This window comes from Arachis duranensis, chromosome 6 (genome assembly GCF_000817695.3).
Source record: "Arachis duranensis cultivar V14167 chromosome 6, aradu.V14167.gnm2.J7QH, whole genome shotgun sequence".
Lineage (NCBI taxonomy): Eukaryota > Viridiplantae > Streptophyta > Magnoliopsida > Fabales > Fabaceae > Arachis > Arachis duranensis.
In genome coordinates, this window is record NC_029777.3 from 109,689,044 (window position 1) to 109,702,734 (window position 13,691).

Consider the following 13,691-nt stretch of genomic DNA (forward strand, 5'->3'; position numbering starts at 1 on the left):
GGGAAAAAAGCTAAGCTGAATTATTTCATCTTTCTCCATATGTTGTTGTGTGCCAACTGACTAGAAAACAAATACTATAATGATCAAAACTTTTATTCATCACTCGGATTTTGTAGGTCAATATGCTTAACATAGATGTGGATAGTTCAACCTCTAGTTCTTAGTTCCTACAACTTTAATCAAGTTGGATTGGTCTAATAGTTAGTTCACTAGTTCGTTTAAGTAAGTATTTAGGATTCGAATCCCACGCAGTAATCATTGGTTAATAACAAACTCTTAAATAAAATTTTGATCCGCAACGAATTAATTTTTGACCTATTGAAAATATCATGAGAAAAAAAAATTCCTACAACTTTCAATGTGCTCATTATTCATCACGTCTTTAATTTTTGGTGATTGCTATAATATTTAATTTTTTTTTTCCAAATCATCACATGTCTTTAGATTTACTATTGTTTGTTACGTTTTTCTTTTAATTTCTCGCTTTCAAAGTGATGTATTGTAGATGCACTTGTCAATCATACTTTCCGTTACCTTTGGAGAATAATTTGCATTTGTAGGTTTGGGAATCTAAACTTCGTCTTATGTTAAAAATTAAGAAAATAATATTTTAGGCTATTGTCTATTAGCAATTTAGCATTGGTATACCCGTCGGTTTTTTTTTAAGCTTCGATTAGTGTAATTGGACTGGGCCTAGACGAATTTTGTTATTGGCAAACTTATTTCATGTTATTAAATATATGACAATGATAAAAAAAACATATGATCCAAGTCTAATGTCCCAAAAAAAATACATGATCCAAGTCCAGAATTATTATTTGTTATAATCACCGAGATTAAATTTTAAATAAATACAAAAAAAAACAGTTAAACATATATTATCTTCTCAATTTCGCTACGTTACCAACAACATTTCTGCCAACATCTGCTAACTCTTATTTATAACGGTGTTTAATAGAAGTGTCTTTGTGAATGTATCTAATAAAAATATTTTTTTTATGTTTGTATTTAATAGAAATATCTTTATAAATATATTTTCTGGATGTGTCTTTTTATAGATGTGTTTAAAATATAATAATTAATTATAATTGACAATAAATTAACAGATAATATATTGGTATTCTATATTTTTCCGTATCTTATTCTTACACCTTTACAACATTATATTAAACAAGTGGTCCAACGAACTTCATTAATTTTTTTAATATATGATCTGATCTATTTAGTTAGTATTCATTAAAAGAAAAATTCAAATCTAATCTATTTAAAAAACAAACCAAAACACTGAAACAGTGACATCCTCTTAGATAGCCTGGCCAACTTTCACCCTAAATAAACAAAATAATTTGAAATCTCACTAACCAATAAATAAACAAAACATAATTCGAAAAATAATAAATATTTTTAATTACATCAAATAAAGTACACTTGATAATTCAAAGAAGAACAACCTTCTAGGTTTTTTGTTACTTGTTAGAACTCAAAACAGAACACGACAACATTTATATATTCACATAAGAGAAAATGTGTTTGGTGTGTGAATACTCCAAATGAGATTTCACTTTGCTTTGACATGAAGAATTCCAAAGTCACTAGTGGAATAGTAGTTGTAATACTTTTTTACTATTATCATGTTGGATTTTAGTGTTTGGTATGAAGTACCTCATTGTCTTTAGAATTTTATATTGCAAGTTAAAGTTATAGGGTTTTTTTTTCCATGTTCTATAGTGTCACATATAATTTCTTGTTTGTTCTTTAATGGAGTAAATATGGTTTTGGTCCCAAAAGTTTAATGCCAGAATTAAAATCGTTCCTCATCTAATTTTCGATTTAGAATCGTCTTTAACGTTTTTTTTCGTATTAAAATCGTTCTTTTTATTTAAATTTTTTATTTAATTCCTAAACTACCATTACTTTAAAAAAAGGGATAAGTATTATTTTAGTCCCTAACGTTGAGGCTGAAAATCGAAATCATTCCTCATCTAATTTTAAAGCAGGGGTAGTTTAGGAATTAAATTAAAAATTTAAATAAAAAAACTATTTTAATACGAAAAAAACGTTAAGGACGATTCTAAATCGAAAATTAGATGAGGAACGGTTTTGATTTTGTCGTTAAACTTTTAGGACCAAAACCATACTTACCCCTTCTTTAATTATCTCACTAGGTATACTCTTTTCCATTCTTCATGTATGGTGTAGTTATAATTTTGTATTATTTTTCTTTGTTTTTTTCTTTTCTTTTCGATCCAAATTTATAGTGTTTACCTTGCACAAGCTAAGTACGGCGTTAAGTAATTCTAGAAGCCCATGGGGAACAAGTCTAATGAGACATTAACATGTTTCTTTGAGTTCTTTAAGAATAATTTTAAAATGAATAATTATAGCATATAGACAAATCAATACAACGATAACGTAACTTCCATATAAAACCTTTTCTTAATTAATATATATTCAATGTCATATTTTAAAGAGACGATGAGTCATGACATCAAATTGGGTTGATTGATTTATTAGTTTACTCGTCTATTTAATTAAATATTAAAAATTTAAATTCGATAGTATGTATATAACTATATATATAACAATCAATTGACTAAAGATAAATATTATTTAAATAGAGTTTAAATTCATAGTAAAATAATTTTTATCCTGTTAAATTGAGTAATACTATATTCTAAAAAAAAATTATACGTTTTTAAAATATATCTAAAATATGTTTAAGAATCATAAAACCCTAAATCCTCGTTACTCTTTGTTATCACAAATAAAAGACATAAATGTTTAGTTTTACAGAAATGTTCCAAATATTTTCTTATCTTTTTATTATTTTACATTTTAAGGAAGAATAATTTATGTGCACATTAAATACCTGTTTCTATTTGTCTCATTGCCATCTCTACCAGACAAATAATATATATATATATATAGGAGTTCCAAGATGTTTGCTTTTGATCTTTAGTGGGTTTTACAAGGCACAAACGGTGTATATTATGTAAATACATAAATATGGAGATAACTAACTAAATTACTAATTAATTAAATTAAAGGATAAGTATTCCAACGAGGCTATAGTTAAAATAATTGATTTTAGGATATGTAATTCACAGGAGTTTAAAACTCCCACAATTTCAAATATAAATCTCAGAAATTAGCATAACGTATATAAAAATAGTTGCAAATAGTGAAAGGTAAAAAATTGTCGCAAATTTTTTTGAAATAATATCGGTTTAAAAAAAATTTTATTATTAAATTACAGAATATCTAACTGTGTCATTTGATCAAACTGCCATAACACATTTTGTGGAGATTAAAATTTATATAATTATCATCACATACATAATATAAATTAAAATAAAAATTTAAATATAATATAATATAATTAATTAATTTAATAATTATTTTATATATATTATACATTTAAAATTTTTTTATTAAAAATTCACTTCGAATAAATAAAAATGAAATAGATATCCACAAATTCGAATAGTATTGGCATTTATTTCTATGGCTTGGTTACTAAAATTTATGTTGACTTGGCATGGTTCTTCTAGATTATACGTATACATATGATAGCATATTATATAATGGCAGCTTGAAATTGACCAAGTTAAAGGTAATCTAATTAATATATAACACCCAGATTTGCCTTGTGTAGCAAGTGGATAATGACTTATTTGCTACACATATCTACATGTATACGTATGTGTACTTATATATTATGTTTGAAATATACATATTTGTCATATACAAATAAATTAGTTGATTTAAGTTGATTTAATTTATCTTTTGAAGCGTGCACTTAAATATATTATATATCCCTTTCAATAATATATAATATTTTAGCCCGGCCCTAATATATGTGCTAAGTAGATAAGTTTATTGTATACAAGTTATGTATTATTTCCAAACATGTATTTAATTTTAATAATCACCCTTGTGGGGCAACAAGCAAGTTGTATTGTTGATAGTTTTACTTTTCTTATAAGAAGATTATTGTTTGATTGATTTCTATTCACACCTAAACACAGGCTAACATATTATGACTTTGACATAAAATCATAAATGAAATCCAATGCAATGGTAATAGAAGGCGGCTTCTCGTAACTATCCCACAACGAGTTAATAATTATATTATCTATGCCAATAATTTTGGTCAACAAAATAAATAAATAAATAATCTACTTCATCAATCCATTTCCCATCTTATTCTTCCAACTTGTACTTAGTTATTATATGCTATACTTGAGAATAATAAGGAAAATATAATTTGAAAAATAGAATTAGCCCACAGAACTAATTATAACACATGTGAAATAAGTATCTAGACTAAAATCTCAAATAGGTCATAACAAAAATAAAAAAAAATAGTAATGTTAATTTAGTTCTTGAAAGATAATTTTTATTTTTAGTTAATCAAAAAAATTAAAAGAAATTTGGATATTAACTCAAATTAGAATTAAATTGATGTCTCAACTCTTTTAATAATTAATTTGGAAGCACAAACAAAATATCCACAATAAGAAAACCAAAAAAATTAATTGATGTCCAAATAAACTTAATAGATATTTCTTATATGAGGAGAACATGTGGTGATAAATAGTATTTTATTTTATTTTATTTTATATCATATCATTGATTGAATATCCATGTATTGAGGCCACATAATCATTAATAAAATATTTTAATACAATAAATCATAATCATTGATTAGTACACAATTGAGAAACAAGAATAGCTATTTCCTCCCACCTTCCCTCCACATGTGTTTATATAACTATATATATATAATATATACAACCATGACCTAAACCTAATTTAGGCATAAAGCATATCCAAGGCAAAAGAAAAAAAAAAGACATGGAAGTGATGGTGCAAAATTCTTCAAGTATGGATAATTTTGAATTCATGAGTGGGACAATGAGTTCACCATATTTGAGTGCACCTTCTTCACCAAAACGTTTTGGAGAATACTACTTGAGTGCACCAACAAGTCCATCTAGGGTTTCTGAGTTATATGCTGATTTTCATGAATACTTCTCTTCCTCTTCCTCTTCAGCAATGCATTTTCAACAAGGTATTACTACTAATAATGAAGATGATGATGGCGATGGCGAAGATGACGACGAAGGTTTTGCATTCTTTGTGAGTCGCGAATCGGAGAAACCTTCTCGTTCGGCCGAGGAACTTTTTGATGGCGGCAAGATCAAGCTTTTGGAGCCTAAGGGCAATGAATTGTTCATAAAAACTCATAAAAAAGAAGAAGAAGAAAAAGAAAGGAACATATTATTCAAAGCTTTTTCAAAAAAAAAGGAGGCTAATGAGTTTCATCAAGGTATGTTAATTAATAGATTATATTTTTGAAAAAAAAAGTTTCCTTTTAAAAAAATTATTCTAGGAAAGTAATTACTAATCATTAATGCTTTTAAATTATAAATGAAGCAAGAAAATGAAAATCTATTGAAGACTCACATGCAGTTATCTTTATGTGAAGTTGATAGTTAAGAACTGTTAGATAGTAATTTAGTCAAACTTATCAAATCATCTAACGGTTCTTAAATATCAACTTTATATAAAGACAACTGTATGTGAGTTTTCACCTTTGTAATTAGCCTTTGACTTTGTGAAGAACTCTTGGTTTTAAGAGATTATTATGTATTTCTAATTAGTTATTAGTTTTTGAAATTGAATTAAATCCACCCAATTTCAATAAAACATGTATTGAGACCTATATTATTGTTGTTATTGAATCTAATTAGTTTTCCACTTGTTCAGAAACTCAACATAGAAGAGGAAGAGACAGAACACCAGCATCATCATCAACATTGTCTTCATCAAACTCAGGTAGAAGGATCACAAGATCACACTCACCATATAGAACACCATTTCAAGAACAACAACAACAACCACCTTTGACCAACAAACTAGAATCCTCATCAATCTTAGCATCATCATCATCATCATCCTCCAATAACAACAACAAAGGTGGTTCATCATCAAAAAGATGGAGCATAAAAGACTTATTGTTGTTCCGAAGTGCCTCTGAAGGAAGAGCTTCAACCAAGGATCAATTCAAGAACATTCTCTACAACAAGAGTATTAACAAAACATCAAGCTTTAGATCCATAGATTCTTCTTCTAGAAAGAAGGGACACGTGTCACCACATGAGTTGCACTATGCAATGAAGAGAGCTGAATCTGAGGATATGAAGAAGAAGACTTACTTGCCATATAAGCATGGCATTCTTGGAAGATTAGCTGGGTTTGGACTCTAAAATAATTTACCAAAAAAGTTACTCCTAAAGAATTCATCTTGTTCTTTCTTTGTAAAATAGTTGTATGCTTTTGCGTAAGTTTGTACAATAACTTTGTATTAGATGGAAAATTTAAATTATTATAATAATTGTTCATTTTTTTATTAAATAGTAGTTGACTAATGGTAACGTCGTCAAAATAGGTTAAATCTATAAGATTAGCTCATTTATTTGTTTAAAGGACGGATTTTGTCTCTGAAATTAAGCTCGTTTAAATTTCGAGTTAAGCATGCTAAGCTTAACTAATCCGAAAAAAAGATAGAGGATTAAACGGGCAACTCGCGGTAAACGGATGGTTTATTTATTTTTTATTTGCATTTTTTTTAATTAATTTTTTTTGTTAAAACTCAAAAACCTAACCCATCAACTAAATAATATACATGTTTAGAATTTTTTACCTAAAAATGATATTTTCTACCAAAAAATAAAATAAATAAGTAAATAGATCAGCCGGTTTAACTTATTAGATTAACTATAAACAATTCGAACTAAAAATTTATAGCCGATGAATAAAACGTGCTAGTCCGATGGAGCGAGCCTAAATGGAACAAGTTGGTCCGTTTGACAACCCTAACTAGTTGTATAGTATTACTAATAATACTACTATTAATGAAAATTAGATCATAGCTATAGCTCTACTCTGTTCCATAAAATTTGGTGTGCAATGAACTAAGATATACAATCATGACATAATAGAAACAGGGAAATTAAATAATGGTTCAGCTAAAATAATATACATTTAATTATATTTACACATGAATTTCTCGATAAAACAAGAGCCTTGTTATGTACACAATATATAGTATCATTAGTAAGTAGTGAATACAAGTCAAATGTTATCCTAAAATTAGCAGCTTATGAATAATGAATAATCCTTGCTCCAATTTAGTTCAAACAAAATTGATTTAATTCTTATTAGCTCATGACATGCTTCAAATTTGAGTGAGGCAGGGATGATAGGTTGCTGGACTTTGCAAGAGACGAGTAATTGAAGGTGCCAGCTTTAACTGAAGATTGAAGATTGTGATGGGAAGCTATAATAATGTGTTTAGATTCCTCAGCACTATCATAAAGCAAAGACAACATTAGAATTGGATTTGCTAGGATTGTAATTTGTAAACATAGATTAAATTATAGCAAATAAAGAAAAAAACCCCATTAATTTCTGAGTTTTGTTGAAAATCTTTGTGCTCATGGAGGTTGGCAATATATCATGTCTATTTTTGGTATTATCTTTGGGACTAGATGAATTATCCTACAAATAATTGAATATACTTGTTAGTCCATTGAAAATGTAATAAATTATGAATGATGATGAATTGAAGTGTGATTAGCACTTACTCCTTGTCCTTGGTCTCCTTTGTGACACAAATTTAAATGAGGATGAATTAGAGGATTATCTTGATCATGAAAGTTGTGGAGAAAGGGATGGTTAAGAAGCATTGATGCAGAAGGTCTATCAGCAGGGTCCCTTCTGAAACATTGCTGCAGGAAATCCTTTCCCACTGATGATAAACTCTCTGGTATTGGTGGTGTGCTCTGTAGTACCTTGAACATTGCTGATGGCTAATCATCAAATACAAAAATCCAAAAACTATATGTTATTAGATGACTACTGATATGAAAATAGGATAAAATACTATTTTGGTTTTAACATTTGGGCTAAATCCTAATTTGATCCATAACGTTTCAAACGTTCTATTTTATATCAAAAAGTTTTAAACAGGTTCAATGTGGTCCTATCATTACATTTGAGACTAATAGTGGACGGACTAAGTGATCTGGACGTTAATAACATTACTAGTTAAGTTACATCTTTTTTCATGTGTTAAAAAAACATAACCAAAACCTTCTTATAACATTTTTTTCTCATCAATTTTCTTCTTGTACAAAACACCAAATCCTAACAATCACTTACATACCGAAGTCGAATGCTATTGGCTCTTCAATATGCAAATTGTTTGTGTCAAATTCAATGGTGGGACAATATTGAACTCACTTAAAGCTTTTTATGAATTTGAAATAGGATGTTTGAAAATTTTTAGGATTGAAATAGGATGTTTGAAACGTTAGGGAGCAAATTAGGATTCAACTCAAACGTTAAGGATCAAAATAATACTTTATCTTATAAAAATGTATCTGATAGTTAATACGTGCACACATGTTTATGTTAAGTAACTTAGTCACAATTTTCAATTATCATTTTCACGTAAATAATCATCGCGTTATATATAGTAAGGTAGTTTGGTTACCCCTTCAAGGTCACTCCAAGGAGGCTTTCCTGACAACATTTCAATGATGGTGCAGCCTAAGCTCCATATATCAATACCCATGGCAACATCAGGATTTGATTCATTCTTAATGGCAGCTTTCATCACCTTCAATTAATTCAAAAGGGGGTATGTAATTATTGTAACCATTATTAATCTAAATCACTATAATTATATAGTTGATGATGATAAGAGTAATGAATTAAATACCTCAGGAGCCATCCAATAAGGACTTCCCTTCAAAGAAAGTTCATATGAATTCCCTGAGAGCTGCAAATAGCACATTATATTATTGTTCTTCAGATATCATGACCACCACAATCACAACTAAAAATCAAAAAAGAAGTTACAAAAGAAACTCACAATTTTGGCCATCCCAAAATCTGCAAGCTTGACAATGCCAGATTCATTAACAAGCAAGTTTGCACCTTTGATATCCCTAAAGAACAAGTCAACAAATTCCAATTTAGACTTTATTATAAAAAATAACAAATAAAAGAATAAAATCAATTTTACTTTGTAGGAAGATTCAGCTTGTGAATCACTTGTCAATTACATCAAAATAATCTATCAAAATTTTTAAACAACAAATTTGTCTTTTACTATATGTAAAATTCCTTGAAAACCAAATTGACATTTTACTCATTAAACACATCACATTGTTTTCATTCAACACAACACAAAAAAAAATTGTTTTGAACAAAGAATGTTATGACCTGTGAATAGTCTTGGTGCTGTGTAAGTAGGCCAATCCAGAGAGAATGTGTCTTGTGAAATTTCGAACTACAGATTCTGTCATAGCTCCACAATGCTCCCTAATAAATTTATTAACTGATCCTGGATGAACATACTCCATATATATGTACAAATGATCACCAACCTGATGAAAACAAATGTCAAATCTAATTGAAACTCACAAAATATGAAAGAAAAATTTAATGAAGTCACTCACTATTTCACTTCCATAATACTGCACTATATTGGGGTGGTGTAGTTGATGAAGGATTTTGATTTCCTGAGACAAAGATGGAATAAGCCAAAACATGTCAAAAAATTAACTACACTATTTGAAGCTGTTTTTATGAACATTTATGCCATAGTTCATATCTCCTGTAATGTGGAGTTGATTATCTGATATATTTTTAAGTATAACTGCACGAGTTTAATTTTGATGCACTGACAGCTTTACAGGTCACACAATTTATAGATTAAACAAGGATAGCGAGTGTCATATAACTTAAATTTCAAGAAAATTATTCTATATAATTTATAAATTAAACAGTAGTGTGTAGAGAGGTTAATGTAATTTACCTGCTCTAGTTGCTTTATGCACTCAGCAGATGTAGGATCATCAGGAATTATATCCACTTGCTTCATTGCACAAGAAGCTCCAGTTTCTCTATAAAATCATACACATGAATAGCTATAAAATCAAGCATATAAATGGATTGTATGAAGATGAAGAATGAGCAGAGAACTGCATACAGGTTGGTTGCATGATAAACACTTCCAAAGGTGCCGCGACCGATTAGTTTCCCTTTCTGCCATTGGCCTTTCATTGAAGAAGGTGATGGTTGATGTAGTATCATTGATGATGAAACTCTAGGAGGAAGTGGCAAGGGATGTGCATCAACATGGTTATTTTTGGGATTAGAATGATAAGCAGTACTTAAGCTAGCAGGGCAAATATGAACATTATTTTTGTTAGTATTAGCTTGTGGTAGGTGGTGGTGATGATGATGATACAAATTGAAATCATTGTCATTGAGTTGTTGAAGGATATTATTGATGGTGTGATGATGATCAAAGAAATGTTGTGGGTTGTTGTTTGATCCATGTGGACTAGTGACTGGACTAGAGAAGACACTTGATGGGGCACTCTTGGCAGCAACATGCATGCTCAAACCAGAAATACTCACACAATCATCATCATCATTTTCATCATAATGACACAATGATGGGGGAATTTTGCATGAACTATTCCCTGCATTAACATCAATCGTTAAGGAGAGTCTCTAAAAAGCTCGCGTGGACAGAAACCTAAAATTATATCAGATAAGACGGAATAGTTGCAGTTATATTTCTGGAGATAATATTCAATTTGGTCCCTAAACTTGCACACAAGCCTAAATTTAGCCTCTAAAATTTTAGTTGCCTCTATTTAGTTTCTAAATTTTGTAAACGTGATTTATGTTAGTCCTTAGAATAAGTTTTGACTATAGACATTAATAAAATGCTAACGTGGATAGTCAGATGTCAAGTTGGACTCTCTTCTGTCATTTTTATTTTGGCACTCAAATATAAAAAAAAAAAACATCGTAAGTAGTGTTTATTAAAATTTTTCCTCTCAAAACAAGTGACACGACGTCATTTTTCAGCTATTTGAGCACCAAAACCAAAACGATGTCATTTTACACGGTTTAAGATAGCATTTATGTCCACACTCCTTTATTATTTGTGTGTCGAAAGTTGTTCCAAAGACTAATATGAATCAGGTTTGTAAAGTTCTGAGATTAAATAGAGATAATTGAAATTCAAGGAACTAAATTAAATATGACGTACAAGTTCAGAGACCAAATTGAATATTAATTCTATATTTCTGTTTCTAAATTCTAAATTCTAAATTTCAAAATAAAGATATTTTGTCTGTATTTTTATTCTGTCTCAAATATCAAACATGGTTTGAGAAAATAGACACATTAGTAGACAAAATATTTCTATCTTGTGACTAAATTGTTAGTAGAAACAAAAATAGAAATACAACTTCCAAAAAGAAGATCAAACCATTAACATTTAATTAAAAGAGGATGAATCCCTTCAACTTATACACCATAATTAACTAATCAATATGAGACTAAATGGAGTCACCAATATTTGATTCAAGAGGCACAAAAAAGCAGAGAATGGATAAGAAATTAACCTGCCAAGAAAGTTTTAGCTGGAATGTGCACTCTCAGATTATTTTTTGCTTTTGCTATAGTTGTAAGGTCTTGAGAGGGTCTATCCAAATTGCTTGAAGGTTTTGTACATGTCAATGCACCATGATTCACTGTTTTCCTGATAATTTTATGGTAAAGGGCAAAAAATTTCCTTGATCAAATTTCTTCGAAAAATAAAAAATAAAATAATTAAGAAAAGAAGAAAAAAATAATAATAAAAGGCACCTCACACCACAGCCTCAGAAAAATTTCCCCACTAATTAATTACATTTACCTTTTTCTGAAGTATCTGTTTGAACCTTTTATATTAAAACATCAATTAAAATATTATCCACCATCCTTCATTCCTACTTAAAAGGATCACTGATGTTGCTGTATTATACTATTATCTAATGTATAATCTCGGACCAATATGTGATAGCTGTACAAGGATTAAATTTTATTACATTATTATTAAAGTATCATTTCCTAATATACATTATCGTGTAATAGCAGATTATTATTAGATTAGTAAAATATTTAGCGTTGACCCTACTAATTATTATGCAAAAGATAATACTCCTATGTAAAACTACCTGGACAGATGAACGTTTTACCCATTATTTTGGACAGTTAACTATCTTTCTGGTGTAAATAGCTATAATTTTTTTTGGGTAGAACCATAGCTATAAACTTTTAGTTACATTTCTGGTAAATGTGAGAAAAAAAAATCAGCAAACACATCACATAGCTAAAATTCTTAATTAATATTAGTAGCACTTAATTTTTCAATTTTTTTTCCTTGCAGATACTGCCAATTCTTCAACTGAAATTCCAATAAATGCCATTCCTCATGTGTTTCAATAATCCCAAGAGAATTGGTCAACCAAAACTTTTTGGTGCTAAATAAGTTAATATTTTTATATTGCATAATTTATTAATAATTTGAGCTGATATGTGCCATTCATTTGCAAAATTAAATATAAAAAGAAGTATTGCAAAGGTATACTAAAAAAAATTATGCTTAAAAATGTAAAACTTTAAATTTTATATATATTAAATATATATAAAAGAGAAATTTTTTTCTCATTTTCTTGCCCTTAACTAATGTCTTTAGAACCTTCTTTAACTAAATTCTAAAAATACACAACAAAATTTCAATAAAAATATAGCAAAACTTGTCATCATTAATTACTTAATTAAAGTCTTTTGTATTTCTAATTTAAACACCAACAAGGTCATATATTAAACTTTCATTCTTCTTTAACAAATAGTTCCTAACTTCAATGTCCTTGATTTTAAAAGGAAAAAAAATGAATAATAATAAAATTAAGCATATTACCTCAAAGTCAAAGCAAAACTAGGCTGTTCTGTGGAAGGAGATCCAAGCAGGTGGACATGGCCTAATCCGAGGCCCGTTGACTCGGGAAGTGGCAACGGCTGCGGCTTAGCAGAAATAGACCAGTGTCCGCAGCCGATGCTAGAACTACGGCCTCGCGAGCAGGAAGAAGAACAAGAACAATTGATAGTGGAGTGCAAATGCAACAAATCAAAGACTTCTTTGTCCTTAAGGTGCCTAACCAACTTCCTCTGCCTTGTAACATGCTGAACCTCATCAAGAACGTTGGTGTTGATACTGTTACATGTTTTTGATCTCTGGTAGTTGCTTTGTTTCTTCATGGTTTTTTCATCATGATGATCATGCACAACACATGATGGTGGTGATGATGGTTTGCGTGAAATTATTGGAGGCATTTGATGAGAGTAGCGGAAGATCAGAACATGAACATTACTCGATCAAAGTCTTTTATTTTTTTTAGTGGCGGTTTTATGTGGCAATAAAGATAAGAGACTAAGGCGTGGAAATTAAACACTCACATGGGAAACATCTTATGTTAATTCATTTTTTTTATTATTATTTTAGGACCATTAGCATTTTCCTGGCAACTTGTAACTTTTCCTTGTCCTTTTCCACCTATACTATCCTCATATGTCAATGATTTATGTTTAATATTTTTTCAAGTCAATGTTTCTTTTCTATTTTTTTTTTTCATAATATCTCTCACGTCTGATTTTTTTAATTATAAAATATATTTTTAGTTTATGATATTTAGTTTTTATTAATTTTACATCAAATTTATTTTTATTCTGCTTACCTTATTTTACATTTGTTAGTTATCACGCAAATAATC

General features: G+C 29.1%; 2 protein-coding genes across 2 annotated transcripts; one reads left to right on the top strand and one right to left on the bottom strand.

The window, feature by feature from the left end:
* Positions 1-4,809: 4,809 nt before the first annotated feature.
* LOC107495886 (uncharacterized) lies at positions 4,810-6,420 on the top strand. Its single transcript, XM_016117100.3, has 2 exons — positions 4,810-5,332; positions 5,773-6,420. Exons 1-2 carry the CDS (start codon positions 4,858-4,860, stop codon positions 6,270-6,272), a joined length of 975 nt encoding a protein of 324 aa, XP_015972586.1. The 5' UTR covers positions 4,810-4,857; the 3' UTR covers positions 6,273-6,420.
* Positions 6,421-7,029: 609 nt separating this feature from the next.
* LOC107495882 (mitogen-activated protein kinase kinase kinase 5) lies at positions 7,030-13,401 on the bottom strand. Its single transcript, XM_016117095.3, has 12 exons — positions 12,842-13,401; positions 11,502-11,638; positions 10,067-10,565; positions 9,893-9,980; positions 9,534-9,596; positions 9,298-9,461; positions 8,945-9,020; positions 8,792-8,851; positions 8,564-8,689; positions 7,653-7,877; positions 7,466-7,566; positions 7,030-7,374 (listed from the first exon to the last, which is right to left on the bottom strand). Exons 1-12 carry the CDS (start codon positions 13,252-13,254, stop codon positions 7,227-7,229), a joined length of 2,100 nt encoding a protein of 699 aa, XP_015972581.1. The 5' UTR covers positions 13,255-13,401; the 3' UTR covers positions 7,030-7,226.
* Positions 13,402-13,691: the final 290 nt, after the last annotated feature.